The 18244-nt window shown below is 32.0% G+C and overlaps 1 protein-coding gene and 1 long non-coding RNA gene across 8 annotated transcripts; one reads left to right on the plus strand and one right to left on the minus strand.

Moving 5' to 3' along the window:
* The first annotated feature begins 3646 nt into the window (after positions 1-3646).
* Positions 3647-10385, plus strand: LOC107838997 (vacuolar protein sorting-associated protein 32 homolog 2). 6 transcript variants are annotated; one of them, XM_016682319.2, is made up of 8 exons: positions 3647-3830; positions 3984-4075; positions 5413-5512; positions 7032-7117; positions 7223-7314; positions 7848-7962; positions 8053-8242; positions 10117-10385. In XM_016682319.2, exons 1-7 carry the CDS (start codon positions 3740-3742, stop codon positions 8236-8238), a joined length of 762 nt encoding a protein of 253 aa, XP_016537805.1. In that variant the 5' UTR covers positions 3647-3739; the 3' UTR covers positions 8239-8242; positions 10117-10385. The 6 variants fall into 6 exon arrangements, with proteins under 6 accessions (XP_016537805.1, XP_016537806.1, XP_047251298.1 ...); XM_016682320.2 differs by having other exon boundaries at positions 3672-3830; positions 10232-10385; XM_047395342.1 differs by lacking the exon at positions 10117-10385 and adding an exon at positions 9938-10074 and having other exon boundaries at positions 3672-3830.
* Positions 10386-11631: 1246 nt separating this feature from the next.
* On the minus strand, positions 11632-17425 carry LOC107838998. 2 transcript variants are annotated; one of them, XR_007043911.1, is made up of 3 exons: positions 16025-17425; positions 13356-13486; positions 11632-12196 (listed from the first exon to the last, which is right to left on the minus strand). It is a non-coding gene; the product is annotated as an uncharacterized LOC107838998 (long non-coding RNA). The 2 variants fall into 2 exon arrangements; XR_007043912.1 differs by lacking the exon at positions 11632-12196 and having other exon boundaries at positions 13077-13486; positions 16025-17076; positions 17188-17425.
* Between the last annotated feature and the right edge of the window lie 819 nt (positions 17426-18244).

The following is an 18244-nucleotide window of genomic DNA, read 5'->3' on the forward strand; positions in this document are numbered from 1 at the left end:
ACCAAATAAAATGAGGACATTTGTCATTATTCCTCAAAATAATTCTTAGACAATTAATTTTAAGTAAAATAAAACAGTTGTCTTCTCCAACACCCTTCCCAATTCATTCAACCCACCGCTTTCATCTTCTCCGCCATATCCAAACTCTATATCATCATAGAAATCTTTTAGGAGTACGTCTGCTAAATACTCTTTCCTATAAAATTAAGTATTCCTTCATACTTATCCCAAGATAAGATAAGTTGAAAATCTGAAGAATTTGAGTGTGAATAATTCATGTTACATACTTAAAGTGGGGTATAAAAGAAATGTCATTGCACAAGAAAATTTAGGGATTAAATTAAAGGATTTGAAAGCACGATTTTAAACCATAAAATTTGAATTATTCTAATTAAACAATAAAATTTAGCACCAATTTGATCATCAAATCTAATCCACATAGAGATGTATATCCAACTCTAAAATCTCTATCTATACTTTTCACCATTAAAGGAGTTCAAGATTGAAAAAAAATGATGGTTGAAAATGAAAAAGAAGAAGAAAGAATAAAATAAAAATAGACTAAATAATGAGTGTATTATATTTACTATGATATGTGAGCAAAAAGTGTCAAGCTAACACAATTAAATTCTACTTGAAGTGTTCAAAATGAATAAAATGTTTTAAATGAAAGTTGGTGTTAACTTTTCGGACCCTATGTGTTTTGCCAATCTAATGTGGTAGGGTGGACAACCAAAATAGGCCGCCTACTTAAAATAAGTATCAAAATATGTCATGTTTTTAAAGTAGTATCAAAATAGGCCTAACTTATGAAAAAGTGAGTTATACCTTTTACTGTTAACGGAAGTTGATTGATGGAGTTAAGTTTTTTTTATAAAAAGTGTAAAACTCACTTTTTTTGTGAGTTATCCTTTTTATTTATGTATAACTCACAAAAGAAGTGAGTTATATTTATGAAAAATATAAGACTCATTTTTTTTTTATAAGTTATCCTTCTTATTTATAAATAACTCACAAAAAAAGTAAGTTATATTTATAAAAAGTATAAGACACACAAAAAAATAAGTTATGTTTCTTATTTATATATAACTTTAAAAAAAAGTGAATTATATTTATTTTTATAATTTTATATAAATTATCTATTTTTATTTTATAAAACTCACATATCATATGAGCTTACTATTTTTCTTTTCTAATTTTTATTTTTATAAAGTTCACATACTACAAAACCACTCATTGTTGGTCTATCAAGCAAGAATTTCAACAAAAATAAAAACTGTGAAAGAAAAAGTTTCCTTCTTTACTTGTGGGGGATGAAAGAAACGAAAGGACATAGAAGAAGAAAATATTCTTCTTTATGATAATTATTCATAGACCCATTTGTCATGATTTGTCTAGTTGTTGAATATTACAAAACATTTAAATCTTTTCCGTTGAAATTGTTGACATATTGTTTAATTGGAATTCCACCTCATTCAACTAACTTTATTTTTTAATGCACGAGTCTAAATTACATAGATAAGTTTACTTATAATAATAATAAGCGATTTTATTTGAGCTAAGAATTATGAGGTCTTAAATTAAATTTTAATCATTTAAGTTTTAATATTAATGAATTAAAATATTTTTTAATCTCGTAATCTTAAATATATTATGTGAAAAATTAGAATTAAGAAATTATCAAAACAAATTCTTTTATAAACAACTAAAAATAAAAATTAGTGATCTTTATAAACTAAAAATTAATTAAAAAAAGAAAAATAAATATGTGAATTTTATACAATGAAAATTAGAAAAGAAAAATAGAAAGTTCATATAATATGAACTTTATAAAATAAAAATAGATAATTCATATAAAATTATAAAAATAAATATAATTTACTTTTTTTTGTAAGTTATTATAAATAAGAATCATAACTCACTTTTTTTGTGAGTTATACATAAATAAAAAGGATGATTCACCAAAGTAAATTTTACACTTTTTATAAAAACTTAACTCCGTCAGTCAATTTTTGTTAACAATAAAAGATATAGCTCTTTTTTTTGTGAATTAAATTTATTTTAATATTACTTTAAAAATATGATATATTTTATTATTTATTTTAAGTAGCGGTCTATTTTGATCCCCTGCTCAATTTGGTGGAAGACCCATTCTATTTTGAAAAAGAAAAAAGAAAAAGAAACAAAATTTCATTAGTTTGTCAGAGCTAGAGGTGTCAAAATAAATTTAAATTAAGTTGATTCGTCTAATTCGTTCAATATTTAATGAGTTGAGTTCAAAATAATTTACTATTGGGTAATTCTCAACCCATTAAGTTCCAACTCATTTTTAAATTGCGTTTAAATGAGCCAAATTCAATGTCCAATTTAACCCGTTTAATATAAAATTTTTCATAATGAAATTAAGAAAAACAAGCAACAATGTGTCATCTCACTCTCAAAATGACCCACCGCACCTCACACCAACCACACTACATCCCCATCTTACCCCCACCCCCACTCTTTCATTAAATATATTATTTTATTTCTTAAAAAGTTTTTTATGAAAAAAATTTTCCCCACTCCACCTCATCCCCCTCCCCCTCCCTACCTCGAAACTCTATCCCCGCCTCCACCCCAAAAAATTAATTTTTTTAAAAAATATTAAAAAAAAAATTCTTATCTCACGATTAAAATCCTACTCGCCTTCCTTTATCGCATTCCCTACCCCTCCCAAAAATGATATTTTTTAACAAATATTTTTTAAAATTAAATATATAATTTTTTTTATACAAAAATAGTATCCCAAACCCCATCTCCCCTAACCTCTGCACCCCCTTTATACGACAATACCCCATTCTTAAAAAATATAATTTTTTAAAAAATTAAATTTTCTTTTTTTTTCTAAAAAAAAACTTTTACCTCAACTCTCATCCTTTTCCTACCTTTCCACACTCCACAACTCCCTCAATTTTTTTTTAAATATTTATTATTTAAAATAATAATAATATTTTTTTTTAAATACTTATCCCATCCCTATGACCTCCTAACCTTCCACCCCACCCCACCCCACGACATATTTCTTTCTCAAAAAATTATATTTTTTTAAAAAAATAAATTTTTTTAAACAAAATTCTTAGCTCAACTTCATCCAAACCCCCAACTTCATACCCCACACTCCTCCTCAAAAAATAAATTTTTAGTTTTAAAAAATCAAATTTAAAAAAAAAAAAATTTTACCCAACTCTTCCTTCACCCCATTCTCTACACACTTATCCAACTTCTAAATCCCATCAAATTTATTTTCTTGAATTGAATTAAATTTTATAAGTGATAAATATATTTTTTAATCTAAGGAGATTAAATTAAATGAATGAAGATCCAACTTAATTTTTATCCATATCAATTTAATTTATTTCAACATAAAATTAATTTAAAGAAATTATTATCCAACTCAATATTTAATTTAATTCATTTAATAATTTCAATCTCAAATCATCACGTTGGTCAGAGAGAAAAATGACTCCATAAACCCTCTCAAGTCTCTAATTAAAAAAAAAGGATAAGTAGATCTCACAATATCTTCAATTTAAAAAAATAAAATCTTTAAATAATTAAAATAGTTATTAATAATTACATTAATTATCTCAATAATTTGGGACAGTTACCAAATAACTTTGCAAAATTGTCAAAGATCATGCTCGTGACACAGTTTTAAAACCACACACCGTGACTCATAACACTGACGTCTCCAGTCTTTATGCCCAAAAAGATCCAGCCTTCGAATTTTCTTGAGAAATTTCTCAGATCATTACAAACTTCAAAGATCCAAACCTCTCAATTTTTCTCAGGTTAGTCAATCAAACTATACTCTTGAATTATATACATGGAACTTTTGTCTCAAGATTCATATATTTATTGTGTAGATCGGTTTCACGCTGATCCAATAAACCCCTTCGAATTTTCCTGAGGGATTTAGATAATTTTGATATTTTGGATTATAGTTGGTGCAACAAAATCAAGAATGTTTACCCGAATGTTTGGAAAACCTAAGCAAGAAACAAATGCTCTAGCTACGCTAGACAAGTTAAATGAGGTATGATCTTGATTTCTTGATTTTTTTTTCTTTATACTCTTGTTTTTTGGGCCGTTCAACTTTTACTTCTAAGGTCTGATGGTGCTTGGTATGGAGGAGGTGGGCGTCTAGTATTGGCTATACTATTATCATAGAAAATGAGTTTTGTAACTTGCTGTTCTTAGTTATATGAGGTTCTTTTTTGTGGAATTTGTTACTAGAAATAAACTTGCTGTAAATCTGCACCATACATGTTGTTATCGTGGCAATCATATATTTATCGGTTTAATTCATGTTTTTTTTTTTGTTTCAACTAGAAGTTTGCCCTATCAGAAATTGTATCTATTGCTAATGAAGCCTGGCTTGTCAAAAGGAATATAAGAAAGAATAATGAGTCATAATGCAGATTGATGTTTGGTCCTGTCTAATGTAATTCACAGACACAACTCCGTTCATGATGTTCCTTCTAATAAGACTGCACCCTTACCACCTCGAGGGGCTGGTAGAGAGTAAGTTAGTGTCAGATCTCTGTATGAGTTGGATGGCTCTGTTTTATGCTTAGATTCAAACTAATGTAAAATGGAGCGAACTTCCTTCCTTTTGCTTATGGCTGGAAAACAGACAAAGGTTATATACACTATTTTGGGTGTGCTAGATTTTAGCTGCCGCCTACCACAGATGGATATGATAGATTTTACAGGTGTCTAACTCTTTTGCAACCAATTGTATTTGAGAGAATGTGAGAACAGCTATGAATTACCCTCTACTGAACAGATGGGATGCAATGTTTGGTAGTTTTCGTTTATCTAGGTGCAGAAATATTGTCCTTTTGTGGATTTTTTGGAGGGCACTTATTGGGAGAAGCAAAATTCAAATTTGTACAGTCTGATCTTTCTTCTACTTTCGACAACACGAGCTTCTAGTGCTTCTTCTTCTGAAACGATGGAGGTTTGTCGTTTGAAAGGATTAACTGAAAAAAAATTATGATCTTGAGACCACAGCTGTTTGGCCTAGTCTTAGTTCAGGGCAAGTTCATTAGGGATGTGGGTGCTTTTCCGAATATGTTTATGATAGTTATTCATGTTATTTCATTCTGCATTCAGGTATGGTTTTCTTTTGGACTAACTTGTTTGATCTAGGAGGACAAATATAAAGCTAGAACCAGAGGGGTTTAAACCTAATGTTCTTGTTTCCTCCTATTTTGGTGAGGAAATTGAATGCTATCTTCTGTCCCCTGGTTTGCTAAATCGTTTTGTAATAACTTCCTTCTTGTTAATTTCAGTCAATGTTGTCAGCTTGTTTAATATCTTTGAATAAATGATAAAAATCTTAAATTTTATTTTGGTTATGCTGTTCAGACTCTTGAGATGCTTGAGAAAAAGGAGAAGGTTTTACTGAAGAAGTCTGCTGCCGAGGTTGAAAAAGCAAAGGAATTTACTAGAGCGAAAAACAAACGAGGTATGTTATATTGAAAATCATTAACAAGACGAGATTTATTCTTTCTATGTAGTTCACTAGTTATGAATACTTCCTAGTTCCTAGACTGATATTTTTGTTTTCTTATGATATATGTTATTGGCATGCACTAAGGATGTGACATACTATGAAAAATACTCTTTTGTATGTACAATCAACTACTGGATGTTTAATGTTCATTATTCCCATGTATTTGCATGATTTCTGGAATCGACTAACATCGGACTGATTTGATAATTTGACTGTGTTTAGTGTGCGAGATAATGCTGTGTATGTATGGTGAACTTGCTAGGTTAATGTTTGAAATATTGTTTCACAGTATGAAGAGATAACAGGGTACTGTTTTTTTATGTCACTGGTATGTTTTGAAAATTTGACAAATTATAGTGTAGTCTTGAGCCGGGGGTCTATCGGAAACAACCCCTCTACTTCTTTAGAGGTAGTGGTATGGATTGCGTACATTCTACCCTCCTCAGACCCCACGATGTGGGATTATACTGGGTTTGGGTTTGTTGTTGTTGACAAATTATAGTATACATATTGGTTGTCTTTGCCTTCTCAAAAAAATATTGGTTGTTTTTTTGAACCTTCCTTTCTAATTTTCTGCCTGGCGCGTTGGGGCCAGTACATGAGGTTATCCCATGAGATCCTTGTCATTTCACAAATTCCTTTATTCCACTTAAGGTTCAATTTAATGTTCCAATTGGATAGTTCGAAGTAAGGAACAAAATGGAAAAGAAAGTTACTAGTGTTGATATGAGTCTTTGGTCTCTAACCAACTTTATCTACTTATTTTCATTGAGGGATCGTTTCGAAAGAAGAATCCATAGTTAAAGCTTAGGAGATTTAGCGTTCAATAGTGGAGACTTTAGTCCTTTCGCTTACCTTGTAGGTTACAATGGTTATCTTTGCAAATTCTCATTCTACAGAAATATGCAGGACATGATCAACCATTTAACTAGGCCTCAATTCCATACAAAATTGGTGTTAACTCTATGAATCCTTTGAAGCTGTTCTGCTGTGTTCGGAACCAAATCAGTTAAACAATCATGATGTCTTGCCACTAAAATTTTGAGTTGTTTTTGAAGGCATATTAGGAAATGTAAATAGTTAGAGATAATAATGTATTTTCCCCGAAAGACTGGTTAGAGAATGATGTCAACGAGAATTGCATTTGATCGTGGCTGACTCTGTTTGAATTCTGGATATCTTGCTTCATTATTGTGTGTTACTGGAGATTTCTGCCTTAAAGAACAGGAACAAACGTGGTTTACTTTCTCATATCAGCTCAAGCTGGTCTGTTGGGTCGGAGTTACTATGAATAGTCATCATTCTCGCCCATGCACTTACATTTCAGTTTTCACTGCCTTTAGCATTGCGAGGACATAATATATAAAGGATGGTGTTGTGACTCATGTTCTTGTATTTTGAGTCGTCATGCCCTTGCTAAATTCTTAGATTTAGTTTGTTAACATCAATAACAGATATCTTTAAATTTTAGCGGCAATACAATGTTTGAAAAGGAAAAGGCTTTATGAGCAGCAAATCGAGCAGCTTGGAAACTTTCAATTGCGTATTCATGATCAGGTGCTCTTCATGTGTTCCTACATCTTGGTATCTTTTCACCTCCGTGTATCATAACAGTATGAAGAGACAACGGTCTTAATTCACTTACTTGTTTCTTGGTTTCAGATGATAATGTTAGAAGGTGCAAAAGCCACAACGGAGACTGTTGATGCTTTAAGAACTGGAGCAGCTGCAATGAAAGCTATTCAAAAGGCAACGTAAGTTTCATATCATAGGCTACTTGTTTGTTGTTATTTAGTGGTCTTTTCTTCTGAAGATGCAACCATCTTTTGCTGAGAAAAGCTTCAGAAAAATACAAACTGATCAAAGTGGGAAATGAGAGATCTCCATGTCAGGACTTTTTGCTCGATGCATGTTAAAGCATCAAATTTCCCTTGTAATGTTCTTTCATGATTTAAGAAAAGGTCTGTCATTACTGAATCACCACAGAGGTTCGCTTATTTGAAGTGTGACCTTAGTAGATGTCAGTAATCTTATATTCAATGACACTTATATCTTTTAGTAATGAGTTGCGGGCTTTCCATATGCTATTTATATACACACATGAATGTAGTTTCTCATATCACCCATGCCTACTCAATTTGTTGTCTGTATATGTCATTTGAGTGTTTATGATTCGTCAAGATCAGTCTACAATACTTGCTAGTAATTAGATCGGTTTGTTGTTATGGTTTTCCTTTTGACTCAGGGTTTTGTCCCTGATATAAGCTTATATATTCTGCTTTCTCAGGAATATTGATGATGTCGACAAAACAATGGATGAGATCACTGAGCAGACTGAGAATATGAAAACGATTCAGGAAGCATTGTCAACACCAATTGGTGCAGCTGCTGATTTTGATGAAGTATGTGCAACTTATTCCTTATATCTATCTTTTTTAATTTTCTTATAATTTACTCTTTCAGGACTAGAATTTACATGTATCTTTCTGCAGGATGAATTGGAGGCAGAACTTGAAGAACTGGAGGGGGCTGAATTGGAGGAACAGCTCCTTCAGCCTGCTACAACTGCTCCTGTTGCGCCAATTAATCTACCTGCTGGCAGGCAACAAGTGCGTCCTGCTGCACAGAAGACAGAAGAAGATGAGCTTGCTGCTTTGCAGGCTGAAATGGCTCTTTGAACAGGTCATTTCCATTCATGTTCCCCTGTTGCCACCGGTGTTGAGTCAAAGAACTTCTGATTTGTCTTTTTAATATTTTTAATTACCTGATCATAGATTTCTATTTACGTGTGCAAATTACAGCTGAGACATGCTATAGTTTAGATATATCCTAAAACACTTCCTGTTTTATTTTCTATTTTCATTTTTTTCCCTTTGTGGTGCGCTAGTCCCTGGGTTGGGGTTTTGTGGATGGTAACTAGTATCCAGTTTCATCACTTACACGTGGATTATATCAATTGATTGATATGGCTCTTAGGTTTCTAACTTGAATGATCACAAGTTGTCAAAGGAATTTTCAAGATGGGCTTAGCGAGTTGTAGTTCGGTCGGCTATGTTTTATGGAGTGGAGTGTTGGCCTGTTAAGAATTCTCACGTCCAGAAGTTGAAGGTGACGGAAATGAGGATGTTGCGTTGGATGTGTGGATTCACGAGGGCCGACAGAGTTAGGAATGAGATTATTCGGGAGAAGGTGGGGGTGGCGTCGGTGGAGGATAAGATACGGGAAGTGAGGTTGAGATGGTTTGATCATGTGATGAGAAGGGGAACGGATGTCCCAATTCGTAGGTGTGAGAGGTAGGCCTTGGATGGTTTCAAGCGGGATAGGGGTAGACCGAAGAAATACTGGAGACAAGTGATTAGACATGACATGGAGCAGTGAGGACATGACCCTCGATAGGAAGGTTTGGAGGAAGAATATTAGGATAGAGGGCTAAGGTGTGGGGTCAAGTCATAGGCTGTAGTTAGGAGAGTTTGGTGTAGCTTGGTTGGTAATGCTAGGATTGGGGTGAGGGGGGTGTCCTTTGTTGGTTAATGTACTTTATTTTTGTGGTTGTTGTATCTCTGTTATTTTTATCATGTTGTATGCTTGCGACGTTTGTCTACGGTCCTTTGTCTTGAGCCGGGGGTCTATCGGAAACAACCTCTCTACTTCTTCGGATGCAGTGGTATGAACTGCGTACATTTTACCCTCCCCAGACCCTACTATGTGGGAATATACTGGGTTTGTTGTTGTTGTTGTTGCTTAGCGAGTATGAATATTGTGCATTCAAACTTGTTTAATTGAAAAGAAATTGTCCGACTCATGTACTTTCACCTCCCATCTGGTATGGATAAATGTGTAGGACACAATTAGACGCCTTCCTATTTGCTTATCAGTTTCTTATGTGACTCCACTCTCGCCTCTTAAGAACCAACTAAAGATTTCTCTTTACTCACTTTGTTCTCTACCGGTCTACCCTTGTGGAAAACCCATTTGAAAACAGGAAAAGGGACCTTTAGGCCCAATGATCATAGAGTACAAAGAATGTTTCTGAAATTGTACCAGCAAACAGTGATCCTGCATTTTGCCAATTCCTTTTCGTTGCTTCTAACTGGAGATATTAGTTCTCGCTTTTCAGAAGGAATCTGTTAATGAGTGCAAAAGAACGCTGGAGATATTAGTTCTATACTGCCTTGTTCATATATGTGCTGTGTTTCGACAAAGCTGCGTAGATTTTAAATGACAGTAAATTTCATGATCGTTGGACGGTGTTTTCCATTTTCCCTGCATTTCATATTCATAGTTGCGGCAATAATGCAGCTGGAGTGTTTGCAGTTTCTATCATGAACATTGGTCTGTGTTTTTTATTTTTGCTGCATTTCATATTCATAGCTGCAGCAATGATGCAGCTGGAGTGTTTGCAGTCTCTATCATGCTCGTTGGACCGTGTTTTTCATTTTCACTGCATTACATTTTCACAGCTGCAGCAATGATGCAGCTGGAACCTTTGCAGTCTCTATGATGAATTTAGTTTGTAAACTTTCTTGACTGCTTCCTTCTTTGGTGTCTTTTTGCAGTTTTTGTTGCCTGCCATGAGACTCTGTAAAGGCTTGATGTATTCTAATGATTTGGTTTTGGGGGGAGGGGGTGTTGTTTACTGGGAAAGTTTTGAATTCTTAAGGATGCATGCAGGACCAGAAGTTATTACTGTATAAATGACAGCAGATGATGAGTTTATATTCTACGTGAAGTTGGAAGTGGGAAAATAGCATGCTAGTTCTGATGTCCTAAAATACTTTTACATGAATTCGCAAGCTTGTTTAAGATTGAAATATTCCTATGCTCAGTAAATCTTAATTTAAAAATTTAAAAGATTAGGACCTATTATTGCTATGACGTTGCAGATGAGTGAAAATTGGGTAAGAAAAAGATCATGGGAAACAAAAGTTTACATAGTTCAATTAACCTCTAATATCAAGCAGTACAAAACAGTTGTACTTCCCCGATTGTTTGGTGTCTTCACATTAAGAAATTTTGTTGCATGACGTTTTATTTGAGTGTGTAAGACACATTGTTATTACGACTGTCCTATGGTGAAGAAACAATGCCATCACTCTAATAATATACTAGATGGCCTGTGCCTCGTGCCCGTGCTGAGCCACGGTCGTTCCCACAATATCATTGTGCAAAAGAAATTCTGATTATCGAAAAGGTAAATTAGGAGTTAAAAAAAAAAAAAGCACTATCGTCGAGTTAAATGACAACATAAGATGCTCTAACTATACGCATTCAGCGGTACCATGACACTGTTGAGCCGTCTAGAAAAACAAGAACTGTGAATTATTCATGTTGAAGGTCCAACTAATAAAGTAGCTCTTTAAGTGAATAAATTCTGGATTCTAGTAGCTATTGTGGGCAGCACGTGCTTTCTCTAGGTATTTCTTGAAAAAAAAAAAAAAAATAAGACACAAAGTTAGAGCAGATTGTCTTGTCCTAGATCACTGTAGTTTGAGTAGAGCTTAAAAGGAAACAAAAACAATTTTACTTTGTTGATTCAATAAGACATGTCTTGGTTAATGTTTCCCTTCTCCTTTTTTCACTTGTACACAGATTCTTTAAGAAATCCAGTTAGCTAATCGTCTAGGCAAACACAAGTTCCATATGCAACATCCAAGTTTATTGTCTCTTCCCCACCACCCAACGCCCTAATTCCATCCCTTGACCATTTCAACCCCACTCCCCATCTCATCCCCCACATAGATACTTGAGATATCAAGTCTCCATTCCATCCTTGTATCTCGCCTTTGCTGGTTTACTTTCACCTTAAAGAAAATTCAAATGCATACACATACAACTACAAGTAAGTAGCTTTAGCATTGCTTGATTGAAAAGGTATTTAGAGATTCTAGTACAATTTAGCTTCAATTCTAATATTCAACATCATCTTTTAGAGTAAAATTATACAGAGATATGTGCAACTTACGGTAATAGTAAAGTTATTAAATTGTTGAATGTTTCACCTCATTTGCAAATTCTAATAAAGATCAAAGTATGTTGAAAACTTTCTTGAATGCAATTCAGTTGAAAAAATGATTTAACACTCGTTCACTTTGGCTAAGTTCAAGTCTCAACTACCTCAAGCGCACACAACAATTTTCAGTCAAACATTCAGCAATGAATGATTAATAGTTCCTGTTATTTAATTAATCAAAGTAAACAATTAAATCTTCAAAAACTGAGCATAGGTGCTAGCTAACCATTTTCCCAAGATTGTTTAGTTTGCTTTGAAGTACCTTTAAACCTCTAGAATAAGTCAGTAAGCACATAACTCTTTTTTCCTGCTAGAAATTGACGTAGTCATTACCATAACCATTATTGAAACACCATACCTAATGAGCCGAACAAGCAAAGTAAGCACAACACACCTATAATCAAAGTAACGTTTCAAATTTTATATGATCTAAAACATTTAATTTGCAATTAACTCAAAAGAGACAACCATTCCAAATTAAATGAGTTGTATCTAATTTGTTGGATATATTGTTCTGTATTTATTTTAAGAATTCTTTCGATAATTTATTACCTTGTAGAATGATCTTGTCTATTTCATTGTATTCTTTCTTAAAGTGTGGCGACTGCGGTACATATCTAATGAACCTGAAACAGAAATTAAGGTTAGATTTTATAACTGCTCCAAGAATAGATACAAAGATTTTGACGATGACGATTAAAATCATGAAGGAAAAAGTATCAAAAAAATTGGTTTCAAATTTTCAATGCTAAGGAAACAAATGCTATAAAAATTAATCTATCATATATCTTATATTGACGATTGAAATCATGAAAAAAAAGTGGCAAAAAAATTGGTTTCAAATTTTTAATGCTAAGAGAACCAATGCTGTAAAAATTAATCTATCATATACCTTATATGGTGAGCCTTTCTATGTCTTCTCATCCATAAATGTACTATTGGAACTCAAAGAGAAGTAAAGGATTATAGGAGGTTCTCATTTTGACAATATTGTTATAATAAGAGTTAGTTTTCAAATAAACAAATTAAAAAATGAAGAAGTATAAGTTAACATCAACTATTCATCTCAAGATATAGCTAACACATGCAGGCAGTGATGTGCAGAGAACAACTCCATAAATATCAGAGAACATCAAGCCTTAAAATTATACTTTGAAAATCTAAGTTGCTCGGACTTTCTAAAAATGTTTTCACATCTGCGTCGAATTCCTCACTATTTTTGAAGGATCCGACTCTCACTTGTCTACATTTTTTAAGAGTCTAAGCAACATAGTGAAAAATTGTATGAAATCACCTACGAAATCCATAAAAAAATAAAGCAACAATGAAAGAGGAAGAAGAATAGTCAAAGAACAATGCAACTTGCATATTTACATTTGAAAATAGAAATATAAAAGTGACTAAAAATCAGAGGGAATTAAAAAGACAGCTATGAGATTCACCAAAAGTAAGGAAAAAAGAGGAAGAGGAAGAGGAAGAATGTAGCATAATCTAAAAAATGCAATAGGAAAAAGTAACCTCTTTATTATTTTCACATTGAATAACAAAAATAACCAAGTTTTCAAGCTAACTTAAATAAAAATTTCAAAGTATTAATTAGTCTTCTTTCCACCAAGCCTCCAAAATAAAAGATCAAAAAAATAGATAGTGACAATAATTGGCAGCATTTTCTCTGTCTTTTGGAAACAAAACTAATGAAATCAAAACGACTATAAATCAGAATCACGGTAAATAACTGAAATTATTCTATCTCTATTCATTTTTTGGGCTTTCTTTCTAATGTACCTTGCTGACAATTGCTGAGAGAACATGATCGTCCAAGATGGATGCTTACATTCTCTTTTACCTACACCTGACCCTTCCTATTAGCTTTTTCATGAGCTTTTCGCAAAGAACATGCATGTCAATTGGCAACCCTGGATGTCGATGTGGACATTAGTAGTCAATTTTTCTATATTCCAGAGCTTAGTAGTTGAGAAAAATCTATAGCCACAAAAAGAGATTCAAAGAAAAGAGAAACTAGGTAGATAAACAGAATTATTGGAAAAAAATTTAGCACAAAAAGAGAGTAGAAGGAAAAACTCATCAGAACGCGGAACAAGCACAATATTAGACTGCCTAGCCTTTGGACAGAAAACAAGATCAAAGAGTATTCTGTGATTTTCTTTAATAGATGGACGGGTACAGGCACATTCTGTTGAATTCTACATGAATTCATCATATGTTGGTAAAAATCAGGCATGTCAACTGATAAATACTTCAGTAAAATTTCTTTTCTTGGGAAGCATAAGAATTTCCTTCAGCCAGATGGATACTATCTGACTCCTCAACCTAGGGTGATATTAACAAAGCTCCAAACCTGATTGTTTTAAGCTATGGTTTTCGAACTCTTCAAAGAAGTCATCAGGTGAGTGTCAAATTATTCAAAAATAGTGTAATTTTGGAGAATTCTACACACATGTGGCATCAAAAGTAAGAGTTTGCACAACTTAGGTTTTTAAATGCCAATTGAGACAGAATCTGTGTTTAAATGCCAATTGAGACAGAATCTAAATAGAACAGTCAACTTGCATAAGCTTTCAAAATAGATTTTTATATTAATTAATAGGTAAATTTTTATCCAAAAATGCTTCTGTGATAAATTTTATCGAAATAGTTAACTCTGTGTGTCTAATCAACCATTAAACTTATCATATTGTTAGCCCACACAAATTATCAATTCACCTTCTATCCGAATACATCACCCCACCAGCTAACAGAGCTTGATATCGTTTAGTTACCTTTTGCTTTCACATTCTTCTCCGAAACATGAAGAGAATAATAATGATTAAAACACAATCAAAGTCACCTCAACTTATAGGGTTTATATCTAAAAATAGAGTTTTAATTCTGTCTAGATCAAAATCTTCTTCATAAATGTGGTGGGTTCTCGCGATCACAAGATTGATGCCACCCGACCTATCTTGATCGCGATGACACCTCCACGAATGCGCAACATACATAAATAGTCCATTGGTCCCTTAACATGATCATTTAGTCTTTATCATTCCTCGATCAATATAATATGTTTTAGACTTTAGGCCTTAACCAATATCACAAAGATCCATATATCATCTCACATATATCTTAATCTAAACTCCTATAAGCTTTAATAGTACTCATGCAGATTTCGTTCCAGAAGACATTATAATAGAAAAAGTTCATAAATATACATGTTGAAGATGACATTTATTGAAAAATTATCTATCCACGAGACTCTTAAGCTGTTAATTAGCAAGATAGGTCAAAATTGTAATTGTCTTTTCGTATGTGGGTGTTCATGCTTGTTTGTGCCAAATCAATAACCGACAAACTCAACTGCGCCAATACTATTGAAGTTTACCACCTGGATGCATTAAAAGCTGAAGATTATTTAAAATAATTTAAACAAACTTTCATATAAATGCAGATGTATGATAAGAGCGTCAATCATAGTAGTTTCTCAAAAAACGACAACAAGCTACTCTAAAAATAGGATATAATAGGTGTACTCCAAAGAACTTTTTTCATACAATTACAATCAAAGCTTAAATAGATTCATATTTTTAGATTCTGTTAATCATTCAAATTAACAAAGTTCAAGTTTGCAGCATCGAGATAACCTACAAATCATCATCGGTAGCATATTAAATTTATACCCTATTCGAATTAGCATTAATGTATATAAACTTCACCAAATCTCCTGCATTTTAAGGGAACAATTATTAGGGTCAGCTTAGATAGAGTTAAAAAATTACTACATAAGTTAAATACAAACGGGAGAAAAGTGAGCTAAAACAAAGTGAAAGACCAAATTATCGCATTATTCGGATGGACATGTATCTACTAAAATTTTCGGCGACAAACCTTTAATGGGAAACCTGCGTCTTTGAAGACACTAATCAAACATCTACGATACAAACTCAAATAAAAATTTTTTTTAGAATTTTAGTGAAAAGTAAATACCTACTCTACAAGCAATTTTATTATACCTAATTTTTTTGTCCAACAAAAACTAAATGGAACTTTAGCTTTGACTTATAGTATCCAATTATATAACCCACACAATCAAATTGTATGTGCATATACAAAATTCAATAAAACATTTACGCACCTAGTGAATCAGTAAAAGTACAAGACAAAAATAAAGTACACACCAGAAAACTTCAAACACGAATTGAGAAATTCTCCCAACTACAAATAGATGCATGGGTAAATTTTTTTGCTAATATACAGATTGAAAATAAAAAAAAAGAATTAAATGAAAATTACCATTAACCATAAATCAATATAAGTAATAACGAAAAAAATAAATAAAACAAAGAAAAATCAGAACAATAGGAAAAAACAAGTATCTTTTTTTAAGAATAGTTTATTTAGGCATATTATCAAACACCCTAGGTGCATCAAAATGCAAATTGAATATCGTTATCTACCTGCAGAGGCGGATCTATTAAGGCCTGTGAGGGTGCCACGCCACCCGTAAGTTTCAACGTAAACTCTATATATGTATAGGTATATATATATAGAATGTACATATATAATAGTAGCGCCACCCTGAATGTCAAAGTGTTCCATAGCACCATTGGTAAAGGGGCTTATATTCCGCATCAGAGGATGCAGATTCGAATCCTGCTGGCATCAATACCGTTAACTTAAGTATAATTAGAACTCTTTATTTGACTTGTTCTTTCAACATAAATAATATTTAAATATTTAAATTAAGTTGATCTATAATAATAGCCTATATTATAATTGAAATTTTTTTTTTTTCCTCTTCACTAGAGATGTTTTTAATTATTGTTGACTTATATTAACTAATTTATTTTTGACTGAAATAGCAAATTTAGGGCGAAGAATGGAGAGAGTTTAAATTCTTTATATGTTACTAAGTTTGCTATTTTATTTTATTTTAAAAAAAGAGTAATTATATTGTCACTTTAATGTCTGAGTTTTGACTCTATTTCAAAATACCAAATTGTAAATTTTGAATATATAATGGATTTTAATTCTTAATTGTTATAATAAAAATTTGCACACAAAATTGAGGCCAAATTGCGAAAGTCATAATTTTTTAATATTTTTTTTAAAAAATAAATAGATAAAATGCTAAAGCATTCCTTCTTTTAACCACTCCTGTTAAGAGAGTGACAGAGCCAAAATTTTTATGAGTGAGGTTTAAAATCTTAACCACTCCTGTTAAGAGAGTGACAGAGCCAAAATTTTTATGAGTGAGGTTTAAAATCTAAAGAAAAAAATGCGCGAACTAGTCGAAGGAGTTTCAACATCTACTATATATATCAAAGAGTTTCTTTTAACTATATATAAATAATACAGTTTTCTGATGAAGGAGATTAAGATGAATACTTTGGCCACAAGTTGGTTCTGCCCTAGGAGGCGAATTCAGAATTTGGAGTCTAAGATTAATTAAATCTATGAGTGTACTTGACACCCTGAGACTCCGAATTCTGAATCCGTCTCTGCCTGCCTGCATGTGAAATCCAACAAAAAGCAATTCAGAGAAACAACTAGATACTTACTAAAATTCCATCATAATAATTGCATGTAAAGGAAAAAACTAAAATAGAGAAAAACTCACCAGAACCAGAACTAAATCACATAAAGCACACCATCAAGATTTTTTTAGATCTGAAATTGAGAAATTTGAAAGAAGAAAACTCTCAAATACATATTCAATTATGCATGCCTATGCAACATTTTTCAATATATATCAACTAAAAGGAGAAAACAAATTTTGATTGGAACCCATCGAAGAAAATTATGGAGAAGCAATCAGAGAAAATAGAACATAGTTTGAAAGCAATATAACATAGAGAAACTACCAAGAAGAGAAACAGAGGAAGCCGATGAAAAGTTGGAGAGGGCAAAAACTTAAAAATTAGACACACATGGCACGTATACTTGGACAACTGGCTGGTGTGAATATCAATAAGCCAATTAAAACATGAAAATTACATAATTAACCTTGGTAGTACTAAGGACTTCCACTTATAAATAGTAGAAATTTATTTTTGTCTCTTTTTTTGGTCCGTCTTATTTCTCTTTTGCTTTCCACAAAATACAGTAAAAACCCATTATAGTGAGGTGTATTATCTATAATATATATTTATATCTATATCTATAATATATTAAAAGTATGAAGACCTTTAGACAAGTGATTTGAACTTTTTGCCCTTCGTTTAAAATCGCCGCAATAGATAAAATCATCTTTTCGCTTATTTTCTCGAATTATTATATAATTATATTTATAATATTAACTAGACTCCTAAAATATATAGGAAGAAAAATTGTTAATGTTTCTATTTTGCTAAATTAGAAAAGAAAAGACTCAATTAATATAGAAAATAACTCCCATAAATTAGAAAAGGACTCGATTAGAAATTAATGTTAGGAGTGTTTTTTTTTTCTTTTAGAAAATAAAGGCCATCTTATTTTTCAAAAACAAAGAACTAATTAATGCAAACTTGATTTATTTTTAGAAAATAAAAATTTAAAAACTTTTAAATCCGTATGTTTTGTCCTAACAACTTGCATATTACCTTATTTTTGGAAAGGATATATTATTTTTGAATAACAAATATATAATCAATGAAAACTTGAATTATTTTTGGAAAATAAAAATTTTAAAAGTCGTT

This window comes from Capsicum annuum, chromosome 8 (assembly GCF_002878395.1).
Source record: "Capsicum annuum cultivar UCD-10X-F1 chromosome 8, UCD10Xv1.1, whole genome shotgun sequence".
Lineage (NCBI taxonomy): Eukaryota > Viridiplantae > Streptophyta > Magnoliopsida > Solanales > Solanaceae > Capsicum > Capsicum annuum.

Coding starts and splice junctions, on each gene's coding strand:
- LOC107838997 (XM_016682319.2), top strand. CDS start 3,740: ATGCCCAAAAAGATCCAGCCTTCGAATTTTCTTGAGAAATTTCTCAGA. Junction 7,118..7,222: donor AATTGCGTATTCATGATCAG/GTGCTCTTCATG, acceptor TCTTGGTTTCAG/ATGATAATGTTAGAAGGTGC. Junction 7,963..8,052: donor CAGCTGCTGATTTTGATGAA/GTATGTGCAACT, acceptor ATCTTTCTGCAG/GATGAATTGGAGGCAGAACT.